The 23,558-nt window shown below is 42.9% G+C and overlaps 1 protein-coding gene, 1 non-coding gene and 1 pseudogene across 2 annotated transcripts in view; 2 read left to right on the top strand and 1 right to left on the bottom strand.

The window, feature by feature from the left end:
• The window catches only part of APPL1 (adaptor protein, phosphotyrosine interacting with PH domain and leucine zipper 1), a 45,518-nt gene extending 21,963 nt beyond the window's left edge, over positions 1-23,555 (top strand). The window contains exons 9-22 of the mRNA XM_075550004.1: positions 628-710; positions 1,632-1,790; positions 2,566-2,754; positions 7,819-7,861; positions 8,895-8,951; positions 11,649-11,740; positions 12,115-12,297; positions 14,639-14,709; positions 15,253-15,427; positions 15,528-15,564; positions 16,695-16,841; positions 17,408-17,458; positions 17,758-17,847; positions 20,438-23,555. Coding sequence (XP_075406119.1) covers positions 628-710; positions 1,632-1,790; positions 2,566-2,754; positions 7,819-7,861; positions 8,895-8,951; positions 11,649-11,740; positions 12,115-12,297; positions 14,639-14,709; positions 15,253-15,427; positions 15,528-15,564; positions 16,695-16,841; positions 17,408-17,458; positions 17,758-17,847; positions 20,438-20,584 — 1,524 coding nt within the window. The 3' untranslated portion in view covers positions 20,585-23,555. The remainder of the gene's footprint in view (positions 1-627; positions 711-1,631; positions 1,791-2,565; positions 2,755-7,818; positions 7,862-8,894; positions 8,952-11,648; positions 11,741-12,114; positions 12,298-14,638; positions 14,710-15,252; positions 15,428-15,527; positions 15,565-16,694; positions 16,842-17,407; positions 17,459-17,757; positions 17,848-20,437) is intronic.
• Positions 2,045-2,107, top strand: LOC142449545 (U7 small nuclear RNA). Its single transcript, XR_012784694.1, has one exon. It is a non-coding gene; the product is annotated as a U7 small nuclear RNA (small nuclear RNA).
• Positions 18,378-19,537, bottom strand: LOC142448289 (large ribosomal subunit protein uL3 pseudogene; annotated as a pseudogene).
• Positions 23,556-23,558: the final 3 nt, after the last annotated feature.

Here is a 23,558-nt window from a genome sequence, read left to right as displayed (position 1 = left end):
GAGCTGAGTACAATCCGAGACCTGCACCCACAGGTGGCGCTTCCACTCACTCTCGCTTCATACTAGATTTGAAGGCGCATGACCAAGTTTGGGTCCACCGTGATCCTTACAAAGTCCCTGAGTAAAACTCAGAGTTCAATTCCAAAATGCCTCGAGGGACACACCACAGGGAGGAGGCTAGGAAATGACAGTTTGGGTAATAGAAAACAATATGTGTCAATCCTTTAGTAATTGAGGTAAAGTTAAAAATTCCTTCAGATAGTCCTTAGAGATAGAACCTATTTATCTTTGTAGTAAACATGAAACAGTTGATGTATATGATTTACTTTGAAATACTTAAAAATTTATTCACCAGTTAAGAAAGTATCATATGCATGTATTCATTCAAAAGATAAAATAAGATATACCAAACGAGAACCCAGATCACTGCTATTGAGTTAATGCTGATGCAATGACAATGAAATCTCGCTCGCTCAGTGGTGCCCTGACCAGTAGGAGTCATTGTAATGGCAAACGTTTTTCAATAGATCCTTCCGTTTTTCAGCTTAACTGTATTGTACCTTAGAAATTATGTGAATGACTTTTTGCATTTTTGTCTTTGTGTTGTTCACTGCTCTCCTGCCGCAGATAAGTTTCTTTAAGATGGGCTCTGAAAATCTCAATGAACACCTGGAAGACTTTTTAACTAATATTGGAACAAGTGTACAGAAGTAAGTGTTCTCTTTCTTAAAATTTAAGATTAAATTACATGCATGACAAATTAACAGCTAAATGCTACGGTCTAAAATATGTTTTATCATTAGTTTCCCGAGGAACTGTTTTTCCTGCCATAGAACGTTTCTTGAATGCTTTCATGGATGCTTTTAGATTTTTCAACTTTTCCACAGAACACAAACCTTGAATGTCACAACATTGTCAATTTTGATGTTTATTTTATTGATCAGAAATTATGTTTCATGCCTAAAACTGTAAGACTCATAGTGGCGCTTTTCCACAGTGAATTTATTTTAAAAATGAATACTGTGAGTACTGGTGAGAAATTAGTTAAGTGCTCCTTGCTCTCCAAGTTGTGAATGGTGACTGAGAAGACACTCACTACCAGAGTCAACACTGACTCATGGTGGCACTAAGATGGGATAGGACTGCCCCTGTGAGTTTCTGAGATACTAGTTATGGAAGCAGAAAGCCCGTCTTTCTCCTCCTGAGCGGCTGCTGGTTTTGAACTGCCTAACTAGCAGCTCGCAGCCTACCGAGTAACCACCGCACCACCAGGGTGTAGTGAATAGTGGGAGGATAAAGCAGTTCTAATCAGGCTCAAAAGTCTGCGCATGAGGTGGTTAGTCTGAAACATGCATGGAGATTAGCATGATTGCTGTTCTAAAGGCACACAAAAGAGATCAATTTGAAAATTGAAAGTCCACCATTAGTTATTGAACTTGGAATTTTCAAAATATTTAAATTCAAATAAAATGTGAAGCTATTTTAAAATGTGTTCCTTTTGCCCTAGCCACCTATACCACTGCTTCCTTCTTTGTGGAAATAGGTGTAATACAAATACATACATGAAAGTGACGGCAAGGAGAACTGCTGTCTCCCTTGTGGTCAGCTGTGAGTAATTGTTTTTGTGTTAGTGTTCGCAGGGAGATGGCCAGCGATGTGGAGACCATGCAGCAGACCATTGAGGACTTGGAAGTAGCTAGTGACCCGTTGTATATACCTGACCCAGATCCCACCAAATTCCCTGTTAATCGAAACTTAACCCGAAAGGCTGGGTACTTGAATGCTAGAAAGTAAGAAAATTATCTCCATTTTTATATATTATATAGAAGCTAAGGAATGTAATACGCACTTGATGGTGTCTGCCTAATTGTTTTGATTTCACCAAACATTGGACCTTTTTAGTGGTGTTAATATTTATGTGAACTTTATGACAGATGAAGTGAAATACATGATTATTTTTACAAGTAAAGTTCTACTTAGATACCTATTGAATAATTTAGGATTATGAAAGAATAGTTTACATATGTCATTAAGATGGTAATGCAAGTGTTACAGCTCTTTCAGAATTTGTCTAGCAGGTTTTCTGGTTTTTTTCCGGAAAACCCCGACACACCAGTAAAGCCATTAAAAATAAAAGATGGTAATGCAATTAAATACCATTTCTCATACTTGAAAATATTTGTAATTACATTATCAGATAAAGCCAAATTTCTGTTTTTACTTGGTATCGTCAAGCATGGTAGCTATAAGTTGTTTTAAATTTAAAATAAAATCTTTGCTTTTGAATATATTCCTTTGGTGGTTGAACTGTAAACTTGTATTTTATAGGACACTAATATAACAAAGTGTGATACTCTCAGGCCTTGTGTTTAAAGTGTATTCACAAATGAGTAAGCCAAGCTGCATGAATGTACTTTAGAGGCTGAAAAACGGATACTTCTCTGTTCTGCCTGGTTCTTTTTCCAAGCTGTTCTTTTTGCAGTACGTTCAATTTTTTGGACGGGCTGCTGATGAGATGCCAGATGTGCAGTCATTAAAAAGTGAAAATGTGCTTGTTTCATCTAGTAAAACAGGCTTGGTGTCATCGACCTGGGACAGACAGTTCTACTTCACACAAGGTGGGAACTTAATGAGTCAGGCCCGAGGGGATGTGGCAGGTGGCCTGGCCATGGACATAGACAACTGCTCGGTGATGGCTGTGGATTGTGAAGACAGGCGATACTGTTTTCAGATCACCTCTTTTGATGGAAAAAAGTTAGTATTTCTTTCTACTATTAGTAATAAATAGTAATACAGAAATACAATAATATGAAAATTCCTTTCAAAATTTAAAAGTTTAAGCATACTATATATTAAGATAGTTTTTTCCTTTTTAATTTGGTAGAAATGAGTTGAATTTTCCTTTATGACCTGGGTAAATGGTTTCTTCATATTTTAAGACTGACAAAGTAAGGTCTTTGACCTGGTTTTCTGCTTAAGACATCCGATTTCATGTGTAGAGAATGTCACTGAAAATCCTACCTGATATGGGCAATGTAGCATGGGTTAGTGGAAAGAGCCGGAAAATTCATATTCTGGAGTCCTGGTGATATAGTGGTTATATGTTGGGCTGCTGACCCCCAAGATCAGCAGTTTGAAAGCACCCACTTTCTGCTCCCTTAATGAGGCAGCCTCTGAAACCCACAGGGACAATTCTGTCCCTCTTGTAGGGTTGCTATGAATTGGCCTGGACTTAGTGGCAGTGAGTTTGGTATTTGGTGTACTTAATGTGTGTCAGTGGATAAGGTACTTTGCCCCTTGACCTCCAATCCTTTACATGTAATATGCATGGGGATGGGGGTGGGGGGGTAGGTAGGGTGGTCATAATTCCTACTTGTAGGTTATTAAGAGCAGGAATCTAATGTATGCAATATGCCTAGCACATAGGTAATAAATAGTGTTACTTTAAAATGTTAATCAAATGTTTCTGATCAAATTAATTATTTAGTCCATTCATGTTTATTGTGCCATTTCAAAAACTTCTGTTACCTTTATATTAAATAGAAATCCAAAAAGTAACATTTAGAATTTCATTTTTCCTAAGTTTTCTTTGCTCTGCTGTTGAGAATATACACAGCAAACACAGACCAATACAACAGTTTCTACATGCACATGAGTCTTGTTGCTTACTGCTCTTACGCATCTGTGTTTTTAATCTTACCCTCGAATTTGTTGAGCTTTTCCTCTGCGTAATTGTGTCCCGTTTCTCATTTCAGCTATTGTCCCTTTCGGTTCTAGTAGCTCTTCCTTTAGTTCCTCATTTTGATTTTGCGTTATTTTCCTTCTTTGAGTTTGTCGTCTGTTTTCCCTAGTTAATTTATCCTGTTTCGTGTTGTTTTCTTCTCCTCTCGGTATGTGCCCATCCCTAGAGGTGCTGCTTTCTCACTCGGTCAAGTTTAGTTTTCTCCAGTATTCGATGAATTTGTGCCTTGGCTGCTTTCTGCATAGTCAGTAGTTCCAAACCACCAGCAGCTCCTGGGAGCAGCACTGGACTTTCTGCAGTTGTCAGCAGGTCACACTTGGCACCCCACAGTGGGTCGCTGTGAGGCAGCACTGGTTTGTTTATGACAGGAAGTTCTTAGGTGGGCTGAGCCTTTCTTCTTGGCTTTCCATTTCCTTTTCCCCCTGTGATAACTTCTTTCCCTCCCTTGCTTAACTGGAATGTCAAAGTTCCAGATCTCATTTTTAAACTTTCCCTCTCTGCCCGACACACAACTGTGGTCTGCCAGTCCACCAGTGGGCACTACGAACCCGCCTGTCTGCCTTCCCCGTGGGAATGACTCCCGTCCTTTCTTGGGTTTTGCAGTCAGATTTTTCATCAGAAAATATACCCAGCATTTTCCCTTCATGGCTAGCTGTTGCTCTCTGATTTTGCCCAAGATTTTCTTCCCTGCTCTGCGGAGTTGCCACTCTCTGTGCTGGCTTTCAGGGGAAATGCAGGCACCCTTTCTTCATTTCAGGAAGGGGGAAAGGGGCTGGCATTCCTCAGGAGGGCCGCTGGGAGGACTTTCCTGTTGGTTTTCGAACCCCAGGGGTCCTGTGCTGGGTGGGGGAGCAGTCTTCATTTAGGCGGCCCACCTCCTCTCCACTGTGGAATCTACTGTAAGGGTCCATAGCAGTTCAGCAGCTGATAGTTTGGGTTGGCAATGGTGGTCACCCGCTGAGAAGAGCCCCGGAGTTCTGTCATGTTGTCAGATCCTACTCCTAGTATGTTGGCTGAGGGTAGCCTCCATGCAGCATGCCCCGTGCTAGCACGCCGGAGTCTCAGTCCGCAATCCTCGGCACCACCTGGAAGTGGGGGCATACCAACTCTAACTGACCCGTAGGGAGGTTTGTCCAAAAGGCTTCAGAGGCCAGATATTGGATGTGCAGGGAGGCAAGTAGAGTTAAGAGCAGCTTCCACTACAGCAACCTGCTGCTGCAATTCACAGCAGGCTTCCAGGTGACTGTTTGTGTGTGGGAAGGGTTGTTTCTCGACACGCAGCCTCTAGGGAGGTCTGCCATGTTGCTCTCAGAGCCCTCCCTGGAGTATGTTGGCTGTGGGAAGAGCCTCCACTGAAGATGCCTGCTTCTTAGCCTGCAGACGCCTCAGTTATCAGTCCTCAGCACTGACTGAAAGGGGAAGCAGCGTGACTTGAACTAACTCCCTGGAAGGCCTGTGCTGTTAGTTTCAGAGACCTGAGCTGTGGTGTATGCACAAGGGCAGGCAGAGAGTTAGTTTTCCATAGAGGCTCCCAGGGAGACCTGTCATGTTGATTTTTAGGGCAGAAGCTTGGGGTCTTGTCTGTATAGGCAGGTGTTGAGATAGGGAAGCAGGCTCTCTCTTCTGGGGCTACAGCCTCAGCAGCAGCTGGCAGCCTGAGTGGTTTGGCAGGGTGGGCATGGTGGGCAGTGGGAGAAGTGTTTTCCTACCTGTGTGACTCTGTGATTTGTGGATTCTTGCCTCTGTAGTTCCCAACTGGTTTCCTCTGCTTCCAAATTCAGGTCCCTTAAAACCAAACATTGTTTCCTTATTACATTTCTTGATGTATATGTGGGGAAATGTTGGAATGATGCTTTGTTTATGCCACTATTTTCCAGAATCCCCTAGATTTATTTATTTTTAAAGCATAGAAGAATATAACCAGGCATCAGGGGGGGTGGGGGAAACTGGGTTTCACATGAAGAAAAAAACCAAACCGAAAATGCTGAAAATCAGACGAGGTCCAACACGTGTGGAGGGAATCAACTGACAAGGTTTTAACTGTTATAGTCGAGTTTATCAGTTTGATCTCCTGTAGTCCTCTCTCCAGTGCACTGTTTTCTAACCAGTTATTCCCATCCCTCGGTTCCAGAGGCTGATTTCCTGTGTAGATCTCACACACGTATCACGGGCTCACACTGTCATCCACGGCCTTCTGCATACCAGAGTCTCACTGTTTGGGCTCTGATACTTTTTCCTTCTTCAGTTGGTCACTGATGTTGGAGTGCTTTTTAGTTGACAGCTCAGTTAGATGGCTGCTTGTTTGGAAACAGGCCTTTCAGACCCTGGGTGCTGTGTTAGCTGATAGCTGAGCACCTTCTAATGCCTTCCCCACACTTTGCCATAGCACCCATATCTGTGCTCCCTTCCTGAAGACCAGTATCAAGCAGGGCCAGGATGTAAGAACGAGTTGTTCTTCAGTTGGAGCTGGGATTCAGTGCAAACCCCAAACCCATTCCCGATCTTTTTTTTTTTTTTTTTAATTTGCCTTTGGCTCCCTTTAGAAACTTCCTTGTTAATTTATGGTAGAGAGTCTGATCGATCTTCTCCCTGGAGCATGAAGATCTTCCACACACGATGTCATTGATGGCCCTGGTACTAATGTTTAAAGCACAGATGAAAGAGGGAAGTAGCATAACTTCATATCGCAATACCTGAATTATTCAAATTGTACAGGATAATTCTTTTCAGGGATGCTATTTACACAAACAATGGGAGTCGATTGTCAGGGGAAACTTAGAACAGTATTCACTGAGAATGTCAGTCGCAGGTTTGCCCGAGTAATATCTATCTTATTCCAGCATAGGGGGCGTTGGTACAGTAATTCCGTGATTGTCTGCCTAAGGACAGTTCAGTACTTGTGGTACAGCTAGCTGTCTTCTGCTTCTGAAACACCATGAATTGTCAGTCCTAAGTCCGGAGGTTACAGGTAGAGTCCAGCTCACCGAGTGGAATGTCTGCATCGGCTCTCACTCTGGTGTGGCCTTTGGAGCATGCCATTGCCCCATAGATCTAGCATTCAATCCCCGTGTTTTATGACCCTTTGCCTGGGTCCCCAACCTAAGTACGTTTAAAAAAATCATTGGTGAAAGTGTGTCTATAGTTTGGATCTGCACCCACTTATTAAAAACATTTCATACAGCTACATTATAATCCATTTAAAGATACACATTATTTAAACATTTTCCTACTGGTGAATGTTTGGGCTATCTGTAAATTTTATCCAATTAATTAAAACGCTGGCTTTGATTTTTGACATTTCTTAAAATTCAGGAGCACTCAGTATGTAAAATTGTTCTTTTCCTGTGTTTCTGTAGATTGTTTACAATCTCACTAGCTTTTCAAAACTGCGGTCTAATTTTATATTTCTTCTGCAAGCCCAGTTTCCTTGTCAAATACCAAGTCAGGAACTGGAAATATCTAAAATGATGAAATTGTTAAATTATGTATCTGTAAGTATTAGCATTTTGATGTTTAGTTTTTGTGCTAATGTTTAATATGATTTCACATTCTTGGAATGGTGCAAATTAGTAAAAGTTGTTTTTTCCTTTTGAAATTTTTCTGGAGAAAAGCTAAATATGTCTGTCGGTGATTACTATGTGTTGGAATTTAAAACTTCATCCTGTGAAAGAAAGAATAAGCCCTAATGAGTTAGCGGTAGTGTTTCCTGTTGTGGTCACTGATTTAAATTTGAAATAAGCACCCAACGCGTCAGAGAGGTGTGATGCATTGTCCTAGCCGCACTCAGCTGTGTCACGGTCTGCCTTCTGAGGACGGACACCACTCATGCGCTGGTCCATCTTGACGAGGTTCCAGAGGCCGAGCTGTTGAAATCTGAGTGCTGAAGCCTGGGTGGTCTGGTTTTATGTGGACCTGTCAGTTCTTCTCCGACCTGGGCTCACCAGGAGTCAAAATCAGCCGCAGCACCTAACAACACCGTAGTTTTGGAGACTTTAAAAAAAGTCCTCTCACTGTATTCTATGTATTTTTATAGAAAGTTGAGGGTCAGACATTTTCTTTCTTTTCGCCTCCCCCAGATCTTCAATTTTGCAAGCAGAGAGTAAAAAGGACCACGAAGAGGTAAAATGTTACCTAGTTAAATGTCTTTGTATTAAAAATATTCTTTATTGTAAAACATGAATGTGTTTGTGGGAAAATCTCGTCAAGACCGTGTTCTCAGGTTTCTCACAGCATTTTACAACTGGAGGGTACTTAGAAATCACCTCTGCTGTTGCCAGGGCTCAGCTTCAGAGTGACCTTGTGACTGGTGCTTTCTGGCAGGCTCTTAGGGTCATGAGACGGCAGTGTGACTTCCCCGTCTCTCACGCCCCTCTGCGGGCGGTGCTTGGGGCATTACGGCGTGCAGCATGGCAGGAAGCAGCCACAGCCTAAACCCTTGGGGAAATGAAAAACAGGAAAACTAAAATTTGGGAGTCTCTGTTCTTCCTCACAACCCTGTTATTTTGGGCTCCATTTTTACTTCTAATATACCAAATATGGAAGGTAAGCACTGACACTTCAAAACTGTCCTGAGAAATAGTCTCTCCTTAAAAGTACACTGTAGTTTGAGTCTGAGCTAGTTTACCTGGCATCGTAAATATTCTGGTAAAGGATAATCTTGTAGGAAAGAGTTGGTACCGAGCCTGGTTTCTGATGTCTGTGGCCACAGGGCTCACCAGACAAACCAGTTTAACTCAGTGTGAGGCTGACCTGGAGAGAGGCAGAAAGGGCGGATTTCTATGTTAATTACTGATAAACTTTTGATAACAGCATATTCCCTTGGACTGTAGTTCACTCTTTTTTGAACTGATGTTTATTAGGAGATTCATAAACTAGACTGCCTTGTTTGATGGGAAAGATTGGTACATACTATTAAATTAGTTTGATGTTATTTCATATTTTTTATTTCCTTGTATAATTAAAAAATTTAAATGAACAGATCAATATCTTATAATCTCATGCATTTATACATGCATGTATATATGGAAAGGCATTTTCCTCTTAAGGAAGAACCAATGTTATTTTTAATAAAACTTCAGCTTTAGCTCAATATTGGAGGAAATAATGTGTAGGAAAGAAGTATTAATCACATTTTCTTTTTTTTCTCTTACAGTGGATCTGTACAATAAACAACATTTCTAAGCAAATATATTTAAGTGAAAATCCAGAGGTAATATTTTTAGTTTAAAAAATATTTTTAGTTTGTGGTATCCAGATCTAGCAAAAATGACTTAATTCTATGACTCACATGGCTTTATTCATGGTCATACTTTCTCAAGAACCACAGTGTTTCTAAATTGACCCTGCAGGAGTGTCACAGGTCGAGAGCGTGTCTGGTTTTCCTAGAACAAAGTATCTCCGAAGGTACTGACATTAGTCCACCAATGAGTATTTATTGGGGCGTTTACTAAGCTTGAGCCCCGTGGAGAACAAGGGTCCAAACATGAAATGAGCCGTGGCGTCTGCCTTCCAGGCGCAAGGTGTGAAAGGAAGCAAGCCAAAACGCTCAACATTTCACATACAGGAGCCTGTAATTGCAGTGAGTGGCGGGAGTGACTAAGGCTGAAGTTAAGAATTAAGCTCAGTATGAACCCTTGTCTTAGAGAAAGCTCTGTGGGGAGGATGGAAACCTGAGCTGGGTCAGGCAGGATTGATCTGTTTGGAGGAAAAGAGAAGCTACTCCAGTTAAGAGCCTATAAAGAAAGGCACAGAGGCAGAATTGGAATGTGTATTAAACTAGTAGTGTAATCAAGTTGAAGCTTCTTGTTGGGGGCAATAAGGACAAACGGAAACGTGCATGCACGCACACCCGCTAGGGACCTTCTTACAATGCCCTAGGTAGGGCCGGAGGTACTCCTCGTGCTGCGGACGATAACTTTGAGGAACAAGGGTATTAAACTAGAAGGATGTTGTAGCATAGATAGAGCTAAGTACAGTCCAGTCTTATGGGCAGAACCTGTGGGTATGGAGAAGTCCAGAAGGAGTCAAGTGCATCTCCACTGCAGTGAGATGGTGCACAGCCTTGACCCTGCGGTAGGGGCTGTCTGCCCTTGTCCAGTCTTGGGGCCTTGGTTGTTGCTCTGAACTCTGGGCACCTTCCAAGGCTGAGGGAGGCAGGCTGATGATTTTAGCTGAGTTAGATTAGGACTCATTTCTCTGGAAAACCTTGCCTTTTGAAGTCTTAAACTGTTCAGGTGTGGGTGGGCTAAAGGGGAAGGCCTGGGGACGTGTCAGTATCATAGCTCGAGCATGAACTGATACCTGAACAGGGTGTGAATAATTAAGGGAAGAGAGAAGGAAAAATGAATCAGAAAGAGACAAAAAGAAATTGCCTACATAAGAAAGTCAGTGACCAACTAATGGAAGTCATCTGGATCAGTTATTGTCTTTCAATAACTGTGTCAGGCACATTTGTACAGATGTTGCCATCATCATTTTCGAAACATTTTCCTTCTATTTGAGACTTTGGCATCAGCTCCTCATTTTCCCCCTCCCTCCCTCCCTCCCTCCCTCATGAACCCTTGATAATATATAAATTATTATTTTCATGTCTTACACCAACTGTTGTCTCCCTTCACCCAGTTTTCTGATGTTCATCCTCCTGAGGATGGGTGTTTTATATGTTGATCATTGTGATCGGCTCCCCCTTTCTCCCCCCACCTTCCCTCTACCCTCTTGGTATTGCTACTCTCATTATTGGTCCTGAGGGGTTTATAAGCCCAAGGGACGAGAAGACTACTTGGAAAATAATTCTGTTTTATCATAATGGCTTTTAGGTGTCAACCAAGACACCTGATTTGGATGTCCAGGAGAAAGTTTACAAGACAAGAGACAAACTTACAACCTCCAAAATATCAGTAATTTATCTTAGTTTTATTATAATCTTAAGAGTTTCATTACAGAAATTCAGTGCTAACTGTAGATAAACCTTTCATTTTCAGTAGCTTGATCCCCTGCCACTCTAGCTTTTCCTTTTTGTTAGTTTACTGTGGAACAACAAAAAAATGTAAATGCAAATGCGGTGACTGATTTTAATGCCTAGGGAATGCAGCACTTGGATTTGAGTAATGCAGGCTTACAGCACTTCTCTATCACTTTTCAGAATTTCTAATTTCCTACCAGTAATTTTCAAATTATCCAGAATTATTTTGTTTAATTTAAATCATTTTATTAGGGGTTCACACAACTATCCAGAATTATTTTGTTTGTATAAATATTGAGAAGATATTTGGTCTTGTTTTTTACATTCTATTAGTATAATACATAGAAACATTAGAATATTTTTAACTTAAATGTTAAATTCATTTAGCCAGTGTTTTAAAATATAACCATAAGACCTTTCTTATGCAAAGCTTTTAAAACTTGGTCTGAAAATATTTGTTAAATGTATAAATGACAATGGATGAAAATTTTGAGCATAAATGTGGTGTGGAATTCTGAAACAAATTCTGAACATGTCACCAGCATAGTTACAAAATACTACTTCCAAATTTTCACTCAGCAACTCTTCTGATCCTTGGTACTTGCAGGGGCCGAGTCTGGTTCTTACCAGGCCCTGTGCTAGGTGTGGGTAGTAGCCAAACCAGTGGTAAGTCAAAAAATCAAAGTTATAAACTCAAAAAACAATGTTTTCTTACATAAGTAGAAAAAAAAATCATCAGTTTCTCAAGGAAGGACAAGCAGGCTCAAGTCTAGTAGATGGTATATCTTTATTAGACAAGGGTGGGAAACTGTGTTCGGAGTTCCTTTCTGAATTTTATGTGTAACTTGAAAACATTTTGACAATCCAGAGAGTTAATCCAAACTTTTGGTCTTCATACTTCATTAATATTTAGTACCTTTTAAAAAATATTACTATTCAAAATAGGAAATTGCTGCCCGAGTGAATCAGTCTGCCCTGGAAGCCGTCACCCCTTCCCCGTCTTTCCAGCAGAGGCATGAGAGCCTACGGCCAGCAGGGTGAGTGAGCAGCAACTATTGAAAGCGCTGGAAGGGCTATTGAAAGGGCCAGCTTTTTGTTGTTGAAGCACTTCTTCGATTAGTGCTGGCGAGTGTGTCTTTAACTGGTAAATGGACCCGTGCGCGGCTACAGCTGGCACATGCGGGTTCCAGATGTCTCTAGTGTGTTCCCCGGGACTGGGTGAGGGGATTCAGGGTTAATAATTGGAAGAAAGGAGGCCTGTTGTTGAATAAGTAGCGATGACTTGGGAGTGTCTTTATTGAAGTTTGTTAAAACCTATTTATTATAAAAAATTGTTTTCTGTCTCTTAGTTTAAGTGTTCGATGCCCAACAGGGAACACATGCAGTGCCTTCTTGTTTCCTTCTCACGTAGACAACCGCGGCCCCCGGCAGCTCGGACCAGCAGTTCGGGATCTTTAGGGTCTGAATCCACGAGTTTGGCTGCCCTCTCTCTCGATTCCCTTGTGGCCCCAGACACCCCCATACAGTTTGACATCATTTCGCCAGTGTGTGAAGATCAGCCTGGCCAGGCAAAAGCGTCGAGCCAGGGAAGCAGGTGGGTGACGACCCCGGGGACAGTGCGCCTGGCCTGCGAGGTTTTACGTTTCATTTCTGCGTTTGCCGTCCTCTCTCACGTACCCTGTACATCAGCTCTGTGGTGCGTTCTCTGTTTCTGTGGTTTCCATGCAGGTTTTTCTGTAGCTGATTGATACCTCGATTAAAGGAACTAAGCTAATTTTATTGTATGCTGAAGATAAATAATATTCAGGAGGGATTAAAAAATAAGTGGTTTCATATGTATTTCAAGAATGGTCCTTCTTACCACTCTTTACCACATAATGTATTTTTGTGGGTGTTGAGAATAGCATACCCCGTAGAAGATGGACCAGCTCCAGCCTTCCTGCCGTACAAGTCACTGGCACGGTTACCTCTCCTCCCCCTTCGTTTCAGAGCTGTTCCTCTCTGAACATCAACTCCGTGCCCCTCAGATTCCTAGCTAGTCTTTTGAATTGGTGTTTCCAGTTTGATCCCAGATGCTGATGCATAGCGACCCTGCAGGACAGCCTAGAACTTGCTCCTGTGGGTTTCTGAGAACGTCACTCTTGGCGGGAATCCAAACCTCTTCTTTCTCCTGCAGAAAGGCTGGTGGTTTCGAATCGCTGACCTTGCAGTTAGCAATCCAGGGAGTAACCACTGTGGCACCTGGCTCCTTTGGATCTCAGATAGAGAGATCTTTAGGGAACTCCGTACTCAAAATAAACACTCTCGATTGGTTTAGCTCAACTATTACTTGGTTTTAAGACTTCAGATATATTTGACTTAAGGGTTAAAGCTTGCCTAAGGGCATTAATTTCAGAGGTCCATCCAGGCTTAACATAATGTAGTTTAAAAATATTTTAATTCTCTATTGCTTCCTATGTTTTCTGCTTGGGTGATTTTTAACAAATATAAAGTCAATAGTCCTAATTATAGGTTGTACAATATTTTAAAAATATTTACTGTAATTTGGTTGTTCACATTTCAGATCATTTTCAATAATCATCATGTATTCAATAATTTGAACAACTTTTCAAGCCTCCCAAGAGCGTGCCCTATTCCCCTCTATTTTTGTTCACCTCCTTGCAGGATCGTAGCTTCCCCTTCACCCAGGTTAGCACCTGTGTACCCTCTATTGCTTCCCCTGCTCCCCCGTACCCTCCTGCCTCTGGTTAGCATCACAGTCTGTCTCCTTGGTATGAAAACCTCGATCCTGATTTCTTTGTTTTTCTTTAAAAAGCCCTTAAGGGTAAAGATGGTCTATATAGGCTTACTAGGAAATACGATCTTGTAATGAGGAGCCCGTGTGTTTTAGTGCTTACTTATTGGGCTGCTAACTGCAGGTCAGCAGTTTGAAAGCACCAACTGCTCTCAGATGAAAGGCAGGGCTTTCCTCCTGTCAAGAGTCCAGTCTCAGAACCCCAGGGTCAGTGCCGCCTGTCTTACAGGGTCGCTCTGAATAGCAGAGCATCTCGGAACAGAGGAAGGAATCTCTAGAGAGGTACTAAGACAGTCTCACTGCCGGGAATGGTTTGTTAATTAGGAACATGCCTAATAAGTTGATATATGTTAATTTGGATATACACAGCTGTGGCCAAGAAAAAGCCATTTATATTTAATAATAGAAGGACAGTCAGCATTTGATATAGGCTAGACAATAAATAATTAGGAAGAACAATTTCATGTTATAATAACATGTTATTTTCAAATTGCTTAGCTCTCTGCTTCTCAATCCCTCCTTGAATTGTACTTCCCTCTTAACTGTGGGTGTGCCACGTGGCCAGCACACTCAGGAGGGCGGGACTTCCGTCTCCATTCATTTTTCTACCCTAGTCTCCTACACCTTGAGAAGTATGGATTATAAACTAGAAAATGCCCGTGTCATGGTTGCTAACTTGCTTTGTGTATTGAGAGGACTGAAAAAGCCTTTCCTACAGTTCCAGTAAATCCGACATTTTCTCCCCTCAGCAGCTAACTTTGGAACCAAGTAGACATTTCCCGTCTGCCTCCTTGCTTCAATTAACAAAGCTTTAAACAGGTTTTTTTTTTTAATGTAACTGGTTTGTGTGCACGCGCACACCTGTGGTTAGCTTCTCGTTCATGTGCATTTTCTATGAAACAGCGGTGTGGGGTTCCCACCACATGGGTCATCTTGGTTGTCGTGTGAAGACAGCTCCTTCCCCACAGTCATTTGGTCACCAGTAATGTTCTTAAAGGGATGAAGCATTTGAGAGCTTTTCTTTTTAAAATCTGTGTGTAAGATTTTGTGACTCCTGGTTTTGAGTCTGGTTTTAATGTTTACAATTTCTTCCCTGCCACTTAATGATAACTGTTGGCTTATATTTTTCTGCACTTCTCAGGCGTACAAATCCATTTGGAGAATCTGGAGGAGGAGGAGCAGGAGGAGGAGGGACAAAACCTGAAACTGAAGGTACAAGAGCAGCGTTCAGAAATTTTAGAAATGCTGCTGGGCGGTACGCTGAAGCTTTGTCAGCGACATTTGTTCTGCTAGTGCTCGGCTTTAATGCTTTCTTCCAAAGTTTCTGCTCATCATGCGGTTAAAGCAACGGAATATTATCTAAATTAAGAAAAAGATACTGTCATTGAGATGCAACAATAGAATGTTAATAGGTTAAGTTTTCCAAGGCTTAAGATTTTTAAAAAGATTTTCCTCATTGCTGATGTTTCCATTCTGGCATTGTAGCAGAACTTTTCTCTCTGTGGCACCGTGGACTGTGATGCCATGTCAGCCGTCGAGAGGCTGAGAACGGTGCGCGGAGGTCATTTGACCCAGTCCCCAGAGGCTGGAGGCGAACTATTTGCCGTTTGAGTTTAAAACGGTCACTTCTCTGTGGCTAGAACATTACATTACTTCTAAGTGGAAGTGTTCCCTGGCAAACCTACAGCAATTGTTTTACTTTTCCGGAAACGAAATAGAGGGTTTAATGATGTGCTGTACTTTGTTCTGTTGTAGACTCTATTCTTCATCAGTTGTTTATTGTCCGATTCCTGGGTTCCATGGAGGTGAGAGCAGACGACAGTGCAGATGTTGTTTATGAAACAATGCGTCAGATCTTAGCTGCCCGGGCCATCCACAACATCTTCCGCATGACAGAGTCGCACTTACTAGTGACTTGTGACTGTCTAAAGTAAGTAGTCGCCCGCGTTCAAAAGAAGCCAAAACCCGAAGGCAAAAAGTTTACAAAATCTGTCTGATTAAAATTTTTATTTTTTTACTTATTACCATAGGTTAATTGATCCACAGACACAAGTAACAAGACTTACGGTGAGTTTCACATACTTAGTCATATTTTAAGCTCCTTTGTGCATGTACACAGCTTTTATCTTTTTTTTCCCCCAATTTTATTTTAAATTTAATAGACCATTTTACTGGGGGCTCTTATAACAATCCATGCATCAGTTGTATCGAGCACATTTGTACATATGTTGCCATCATTCCCAAAATATTTTCTTCCTACTTGAGCCCTTGGTATCAGCTTCTCTCATAGCCTATATCTTTATATAATTATTTATCCTGACCCTGTGTATTCAAATGTGGTAGTATCAATAATGATTGGTCTTTCAGTCATACTTTTATCTTTTCATAAAGTTATCGTGGAACATTTCATACGACTTAGCGAATCAGTGTTGTTTGCATGATGCTTGGTGTCCGTCCCTTCCTTAGGGAGCACACAGGATTCTTTGTAGCACAAATGGTTTGCGCTTGACTGCTAACCCTGAGGTTGGTGGTTTGGGACCATCCAGCAGCACTGTGACAATCTGTCCCCTCCAGGTTGCAGCCAAGCTCTCCTCTGTGACTCCGGGGCACCATGAGTTGGGATCATGGCCTGGCTGGTTTGGTTTAGGGGCATGTGTCACACCACAAAAAAACCAACCAAATCAGACTCACTGCCAGCGAATCAGTGCTGACTCAGTGACCCTAGAATACAGGGTAGAACGGTCTCTGGAGGTTTCCGAGACTAATCCTACGGGAGTAGAAAGCACCACCTGTCTCCGAGACTAATCCTACGGGAGTAGAAAGCACCACCTGTCTCCTTCGGAGCAGTGGATAAGTTTACTTTATTACTATTTAGTTTGAGATAGCTGGCAGTGTGTTTCTGTTTATAATCATGTAATAACGTAAGCCATTTTTGTTGATGCCGACTTTCTAAAATGTGTCAATGGCTAATAAAACAAAGGCTATCTTTAATAACCTTGTGTTCCTTTGGTAATGCAAATCAAAGATGACATTATCTGTCCTTGGATTACCAGTCTATTCAGGGAAAAGTTGGCTTTAGTGTTCTATTTGTGATATTTTTATAACTTAGCCTATGACTTGCCCAGAAGAGTGCTTCTAGAATGTTCGCTATAGTGATTTGAAATGCTCACGTGTGCCTCTTGTGTTTTCGGTGGCAGTTTCCATTACCCAGTGTAGTTTTGTATGCTACACACCAGGAAAACAAGCGGCTCTTTGGGTTTGTGCTGCGGATATCAGGAGGGAGAAGTGAGAGTAACCTGTCATCGATCTGTTATATATTTGAATCGAACAACGAAGGGGAAAAGGTACAGAGCTTTCCAAAATGTTTCTGTTGTGAAGTGCAGGCCATAGTTGCTGTTCTTGCCAAGATTTCTAAGGAGGTTGTTGGGAGGCAGGAATCCCAGACTTGACGTGGTCTGAGTGAGCGATTTCATTCACTCAGTGTGTTGCTGGGAAAAGAAAAGTGACAGAGGCAGGACCTTCTGACTGCTGAGCCCATCTCCTCCTGGTCACTGATGACTGGCAGTCAGTCACTTAGATGCCTGCAGCTGAGGGCTGCAGAGGAGCCATGCGCTTTGTGCTCTGTAGTAATGAACTTGAAAGAACAAGATGTAGGACACAAACGGAGTGGGGGATCATCAAAGAATTGGCTTTGAGCCCATCAGTCTTCCTTTGAGGCAGTGTGTTCGTTAAGTTACAAAATCATTTACATTAGTTTCTTGGACTTGCTTGAAGTCAAGTGTAAGACTCAGTCTTCCTTTGAGGCAGGCAGTGTGTTCGTTAAATTACAAAATCATTTACATTAGTCTCTTGGACTTGCTTGAAGTCAAGTGTAAGACTTACCTACTTTTTCCTATTTTCTCCCTTGTAGATCTGTGATTCTGTTGGGCTGGCAAAGCAGATCGCCTTGCATGCTGAACTGGTAAGAAGTTGGGATACCCCAGTACCCAAGGATAATTGTGTTATATCAGATCTTTCCTGTTTCAAGTAAATGAGTCTCCAAAGTAAAGTCAACTTTTGCTTTGGACACTATCGCTGACACAGCATCTATCATTTGGATAAATGGTTGTAATAGAATGTAGACGTTTGGTGGGCTTCCTCATATATTGAATGTAAACATATTTATCTTAAAATACTGAGAAATTGCAACAGTGAGATTAGTAAAAATGTAAATTTTCACGTTTCTTCATATTTAACTCATTGGCTTTCTTGGTTCTACAGAGTCGTAGGACATCAGAAAAGCAAAAGGAAATAGAAAGAGTAAAAGAGCAGCAACAGAAAGAACTCAGTAAACAAAAGCAAATCGAGAAGGTAAACAGCCCTACCCTCCGGGTCTTCTCCTTACGTGGTTTTTAGAAAGTTTCCTTTATTCAGCACCGCGACTTCCTCATTGAACTTCCCAGTGCAGGCCTGTTTCTGACGGCTCAGCCCCTTCACCAGCAGATGCTGCGCAGCGTAGCAGGAAGGAGGACAGCTGCTGCTTCCTGTGTAATTACACTGGTGTGCAGTGGGGCTGGCTGTTTAACAAACACCCCACAGCCTGCCCGTTCCAGGGAGGATTGCCTCTGTGGAAGCAGGTCGTGTGAGAACCTGCTGTAGACTTGCCTGCCGCTGATGGAGGAAGCCACGTTATCCCTTGGCCCCACAGCCGGGCAGGGGTGAGAGAGAGCAGCTGTTAGTCTCTCGTTGTATTTGTGCTTCCACTCACTGACTCACTCACTCACAGCGATCCTATAGGACAGGGTAGGCCTGCCCCTGTGGATTTCTGACACGGTCGCTCTTTTTTTCTTTTTCCACTGGAAAAGAAGTCTTTATTCTGATCGGACCAGCTACACCATCTGTTATGCGCCTTCTTCCTTGGCAATTCGGTCTTTTTTTGAGTGGTCCCATGAAAGCTTTTTTCTCTTCCACAGTCTGGAAACAGCCATGGCCAAACTTGGAGGTGGTGTCGATGAACTTGAGGTCGATCTTCTCCAGGGCACGGCGCTTGGTCTGCACCAGCAGGGACTTGTGCAGAGTGAGCACTCGCTTCTTGGTGCCCACCACGCAGCCCTTCAGCATGACAAAGTCATTGGTCACTTCCCCATAGTGGACAAAGCCGCCAAGGGGGTTGATGCTCTTGTCAGAGAGATGGTAGTCTGTGGAGGCGTTGTTCTTGATAAGCTTGCCGTCCTTGACGAGGTAGCCCTGGCTGATCTTATAGATCTTCTTATTGATCTCTGTGCGGTGGTGGTAGCCTTTCTGCCCAGCGCGGGCCATCGAGAAGGCCACGTGGGCGGGATGCCAGGCCCCGATACAAGCCACCTTGCACAACCCTTAGTGGGTTTTTTGGGGCAGCTTCTGGGTGTCTCAAGGACTGGTGACCCCTTTGTAGCTTTGCTTTGCCCTTGGTCACCCCAATGACGTCGATCATTTCGTCCTGCCTGAACACCTAGTTCACCGGCACCTGCTGCTCCAGCTTCTCTTGGGCCCAGTTCAGATTCTCAGCCACGGAGCCCCCGTTCACCTGGATATCCATCAGGTGCACCTTCTTCTGGCGCAGGGGGAGCAGGCGCATCTGGGCGTGGGCGATGGCGCAGATGACCGGGCAGGACTTCTTCATGCTGCTGACGTCCTCCTCCAGCTGCGTCTTGCCCTCGTCACCTGCCCCTTCCAGTACTTGGTGAAAGTCTTCTTCTTCGACTTGTGCCAGTTCTCGTAGAACCGCCGCTTGCACTCGTCATCACTGATGTGGTCTGCAAAGACAGTCTTGAAGGTCTGGAGGCTGCGAGGTATCTCCACATAACCCACGATGCCCACCACCACCATGGGAGGGTCTCCACGATGGTCACGGCCTCCACCACTTCCTTCTTGTTTACCTTGGAGCCTGGCCTGGCGACCTCACACACAATGTGGGTCCTGCCCGCCTTGCAGCCCAGGAAGGCCGTCGGGTGGAGCTGCGCTTCTGAGGCAGGAAGCCCGGAGACCCATGCTGGGGTGCCGAGAACTTCCGGTGTGACATTACGTCGTTGATCCCCGCTGGTAGAGCGGTGGTAGCTCTTTAGGGAAGTAGAAAACCTTCTCTCTCTCCTGAGGTGGTTCTCATCGTAAAATGGGTGTAACAAAACAGGTGCCATTGTATAAACTATTTTTAAATGTACAGTTCAGTGACATTAATTGTACCCCCCGGATTGTGCGACCATCACCACCACCCTACAGGAAAATCTCAGAGAATCTGGCAAACGCATTGAGCAGGCGCTCACTAATGGGAATTAGTGAAAACAGCAGGAATCGGAAATGGTTAGATGTGTGAACACATTGACACATTGAAAACCAAGCCCACTACCGTTGAGTTGATTTTGATTCATGAATAACAGCAGAGCACGGAGTCGAACTGCACCATTAGGGTTTCAGAGACAATTTACAGGAGCAGCCTCATCTTTCTCCTTGGAGGAGCAGCTGGTGGGTTTGAACTGCTGACCTTACAAGGTCAGTACTTCGTCACCCACTGTGCACCAAGGGAGAGAGAAATGGCTAAGACGACAGTCTCGGGTTTCCTTGACAGGCTAGGCTACGGAAAAGCGACTCCTGATTTACCAAGTGGGGTGGGGTTAGGGTGATGAGAAGTATATAGCGACAGGTGATACCTCGAACTTGGTTGCTAGAGACAGCAATAGAAAAGAAGAAATGATGAGAGATTTGAATATGAATGTGGGCTTTTATAGGGTTTCTAGAACAGTGCCCCAAATTCCATTTGGTTTCCCTGAGATGGCCACCTTCCAGCAAATTGTAAGACTTATGCATACACACGCATACTTGTTACAGGAAGGTTGAAGTGGCTCTCTCTATATATTTTAGCCACGTAGCTGGACAGTTCCATACAAACAATAAAGTTAGCTTCTTTTCTCTTTCTTCCTTCTAGGACTTAGAAGAACAAAGCCGGTTGATTGCTGCTTCCAGTAGACCAAACCCAACCAGTACTGAGGGGCAGTTTGTTGTCCTGAGCAGTAGCCAGTCAGAAGAGAGTGATTTGGGAGAAGAAGGAAAGAAGAGAGAGTCAGAAGCGTGAACTTACTCTTGCTTTGTGGTTGACACCCTCCCCTACACCCCCCGCCCCCCCCCCCCCCCGCCCCGGGATGTAGTGACAATTTCTGTGGTGAAACGACACAAGGTAACAACTATGTTGAAATAACGAGGAGACTAAGCTGCCTATTTGCTTATTGGTTTTAGCTTTATCTTTTACAATAAGAGTGAACTTGTGATTTAGGTTTATACTGATTATTTTTCCCCCTTAAAAATGACACACTATGCAGTCGTAACACCAAATTCCACAAGCCCAAGAGAAACCTACTCCTCCCCCTCGGGGAGACTGCTGAGGGATTATGCTTGCTCAAAACATTTTCCTTTCAAATTGTGAACTTTTGTGTGGTTTTGAATTGGCTGTGGCCACACAAGATCCAGTCGGCCGTGGCTTCTGACATCCGGTATCCTCAGGTCTGGTGTGTGCTCCCTCTGTCGCACGAGAAACAGTGTGCTGGTAGCGAGGAAGATTTTGGGAGGCCGCAGAGTTTCAAAACCCTTTGTATAGAGAATTCTACAAGTTTGCAAATATTTTAACAATCGTACCTGTGCAATAGAACTTTTATAAATAATTAAGAGCAGCGAGTTTAGACTTAAGTTTCAAAATGGTGACAGGTGGTTCCTGTTGACTTCAGGGCGCTCTCGTGGCCTGTGATGGGCGTGAGCTGTGCCCTGGTGCCTAGGGGAAAGATGATGAAGGCCCGCGGGGGGGTCACAACGGCCGTCATCCCGGCACTTCTCATGTTCTTAATTCTCAGGTTGGAACGCGAATCATTGCTGCAGAGCAGTAATGGCTAAAATAAGATTTTGGAATTTATTAAAAGGGACATTTTTGTTGTTCACAAACATCTGAGATTAGTATTTAGAGATAAAAATAATTGTTACAGGATGAAACACTGTATTTTCTGCATTGCATGAAATAATTTTTATTGAAAGCATCCTTTCAAAGATGTTCTCTACCAATTATGTTTCCTTGCTTAAAGTAACACGTCCCAAAGTTTAGAAACTGTAATCTTTTAAATTCCAGACCGATACTCCCAGTATTTTCATAATTCCATATTTTGATAAAATACCGAATCACCACTTTATATGCACAAGGACAAATAGTTCATGTAGAAAGATGGAGTAATTCGCACTCATTATTTTTAGCTACTTCTGTGCTTTACACAAATAAAAGGTGTGCTTCTACGGAAGGCTGAAAATAAATGGACTGCCTGGTCTCAGAAGAGAGTTGACCGCAGAAGGCGTCGTGTCGCCTGCGCCCAAGTTCAAGTGACTTCTGGGTCAGGACATGGTCCCTCTGCTTTGTCAGATCTTTCACACTGTTGATAGGGACCGTGCCCGGCTTACACACGACGAAGTATCTGTGGGGAAGTTAACAACATGAGTCAAACACTTTACATCAAGTGGCGCACGTTCAAGACGAATTTCACAGAGGACGCATTTGCTGACCCTGCCTTTGCTCTTCGTTGGGAATGAGACATGGCTTCTGTTTATTCTCACTTTGCAGCTGACCTTGTTCAGACTGAGGGCAGTGGACACGGATCGATGATAATTATATGTAGGATCATGATCTTTTTATCCTTGTGCCAAATGGGAGTATGAATTAGTTATTTCTCTTTGAAGCCTTAGGTGAACTGAAATATAAGTAAAAAATTGTAGAGCACTTGTTGGAACAGTTTATTGAGCACGTCCTAAGGGAGTGCTTTCACTATAGTTTAGGCATCGTTCTTTTGGTCAACATTTATCCCGTGGGCAACGCTGGATTAGTCATGCCAAGTCCTGCTTTTAAGACTTTTTTTGTGTGTGTGGAGCATCTGGAAGCTTTCTTACAGCCAGTATGCATCCAATGCCAAACAGAAACCATGCGGATCTGATGACGTCAGATGATTCAACTTCTCTGCTGCATCCATAGCGCAGAACTTTTCAGTGTCACCTTTTGTTTAAAGAAGGCTTCCCTAGCGGTGTTCTGCCGAGCTCCCTAAAGGCCCTTTGCACCCTGAGGTACTTTGGTTGTGATGGGATTAATTGGGCTTATTTTTATCAGATTTGTTTCTACCTGATGATTTTTTATATATTAACAAAACTGATCTCTTAACAGGAGATCAGCCTAACCCTGCTATGTACTCTGCTGCTTTCATGAACAGTGGTTTTGTTAACGATGGTAACGAAGTCTGTTACCTTGAACAGAGCCCCCAGCACCAGCCTGCTTTCGCAGTGTCTGCCATGATGACCCTGTGCTTAATCTCAAAGGGCGTCTCAGGCTCAGTCAAAGGGTGGTAAGTAAACTTAGGTGACTACCTGCTTGGGAATAATAACATCCAATTCAATACCTAGTCTCATGTGGGAAAGGCCTCAGGTACATCTAGAAAGTAGAGTAGTTTAAAATTTGAATCTTAATATAAATGCTGACTGTGAGCCTGCCACCAGTCAATAAAATGAAACGTTAATATTGGTTTTGACCTCTTAGCATTCAAACTGTACTTCAGATAAGTCCACAGGAGCACTCCCTTTGTTTTATTTTTCTTGCGCTTGGCTTAATCCTTAATAAGATTTTAGTCTAATTAACAGTACATAAAGATTTGAAACTGGAAATACACATTTTTAACCAAGTTGGTATGGCTGTACTTATGTAATTTCCATCAGTCAATATGAGAACTGGGGATTAAGTTATGACTAATGTGGGGAGCGGGGAAGATTGTATATCTGGTGATACTGTAATTTGAATGGACAGGTTTGTTCTTATGTCACTGAGAGTACTAATCATGCAGTGTACAATGAAACCTGGCACCTTCCCCTTCAGGATCGGGTTGGAAGAATGCATCTCTCTGGTGGTGGCAAGCTCGTGGGGAGGCCTTATTTTTGCATTTTGTTAAACTAGGTGTTTGCTGACAAGGCTTCCAGAGATATGCTGGTAGATTTTTTTTTAATGTATAATAAAATCTGATTTTTGTACAGTCTTC

This window comes from Tenrec ecaudatus, chromosome 5 (assembly GCF_050624435.1).
Source record: "Tenrec ecaudatus isolate mTenEca1 chromosome 5, mTenEca1.hap1, whole genome shotgun sequence".
In the NCBI taxonomy this organism is placed as follows: Eukaryota; Metazoa; Chordata; class Mammalia; order Afrosoricida; family Tenrecidae; genus Tenrec; species Tenrec ecaudatus.
This window is presented reverse-complemented; position numbering and strand designations above follow the sequence as displayed.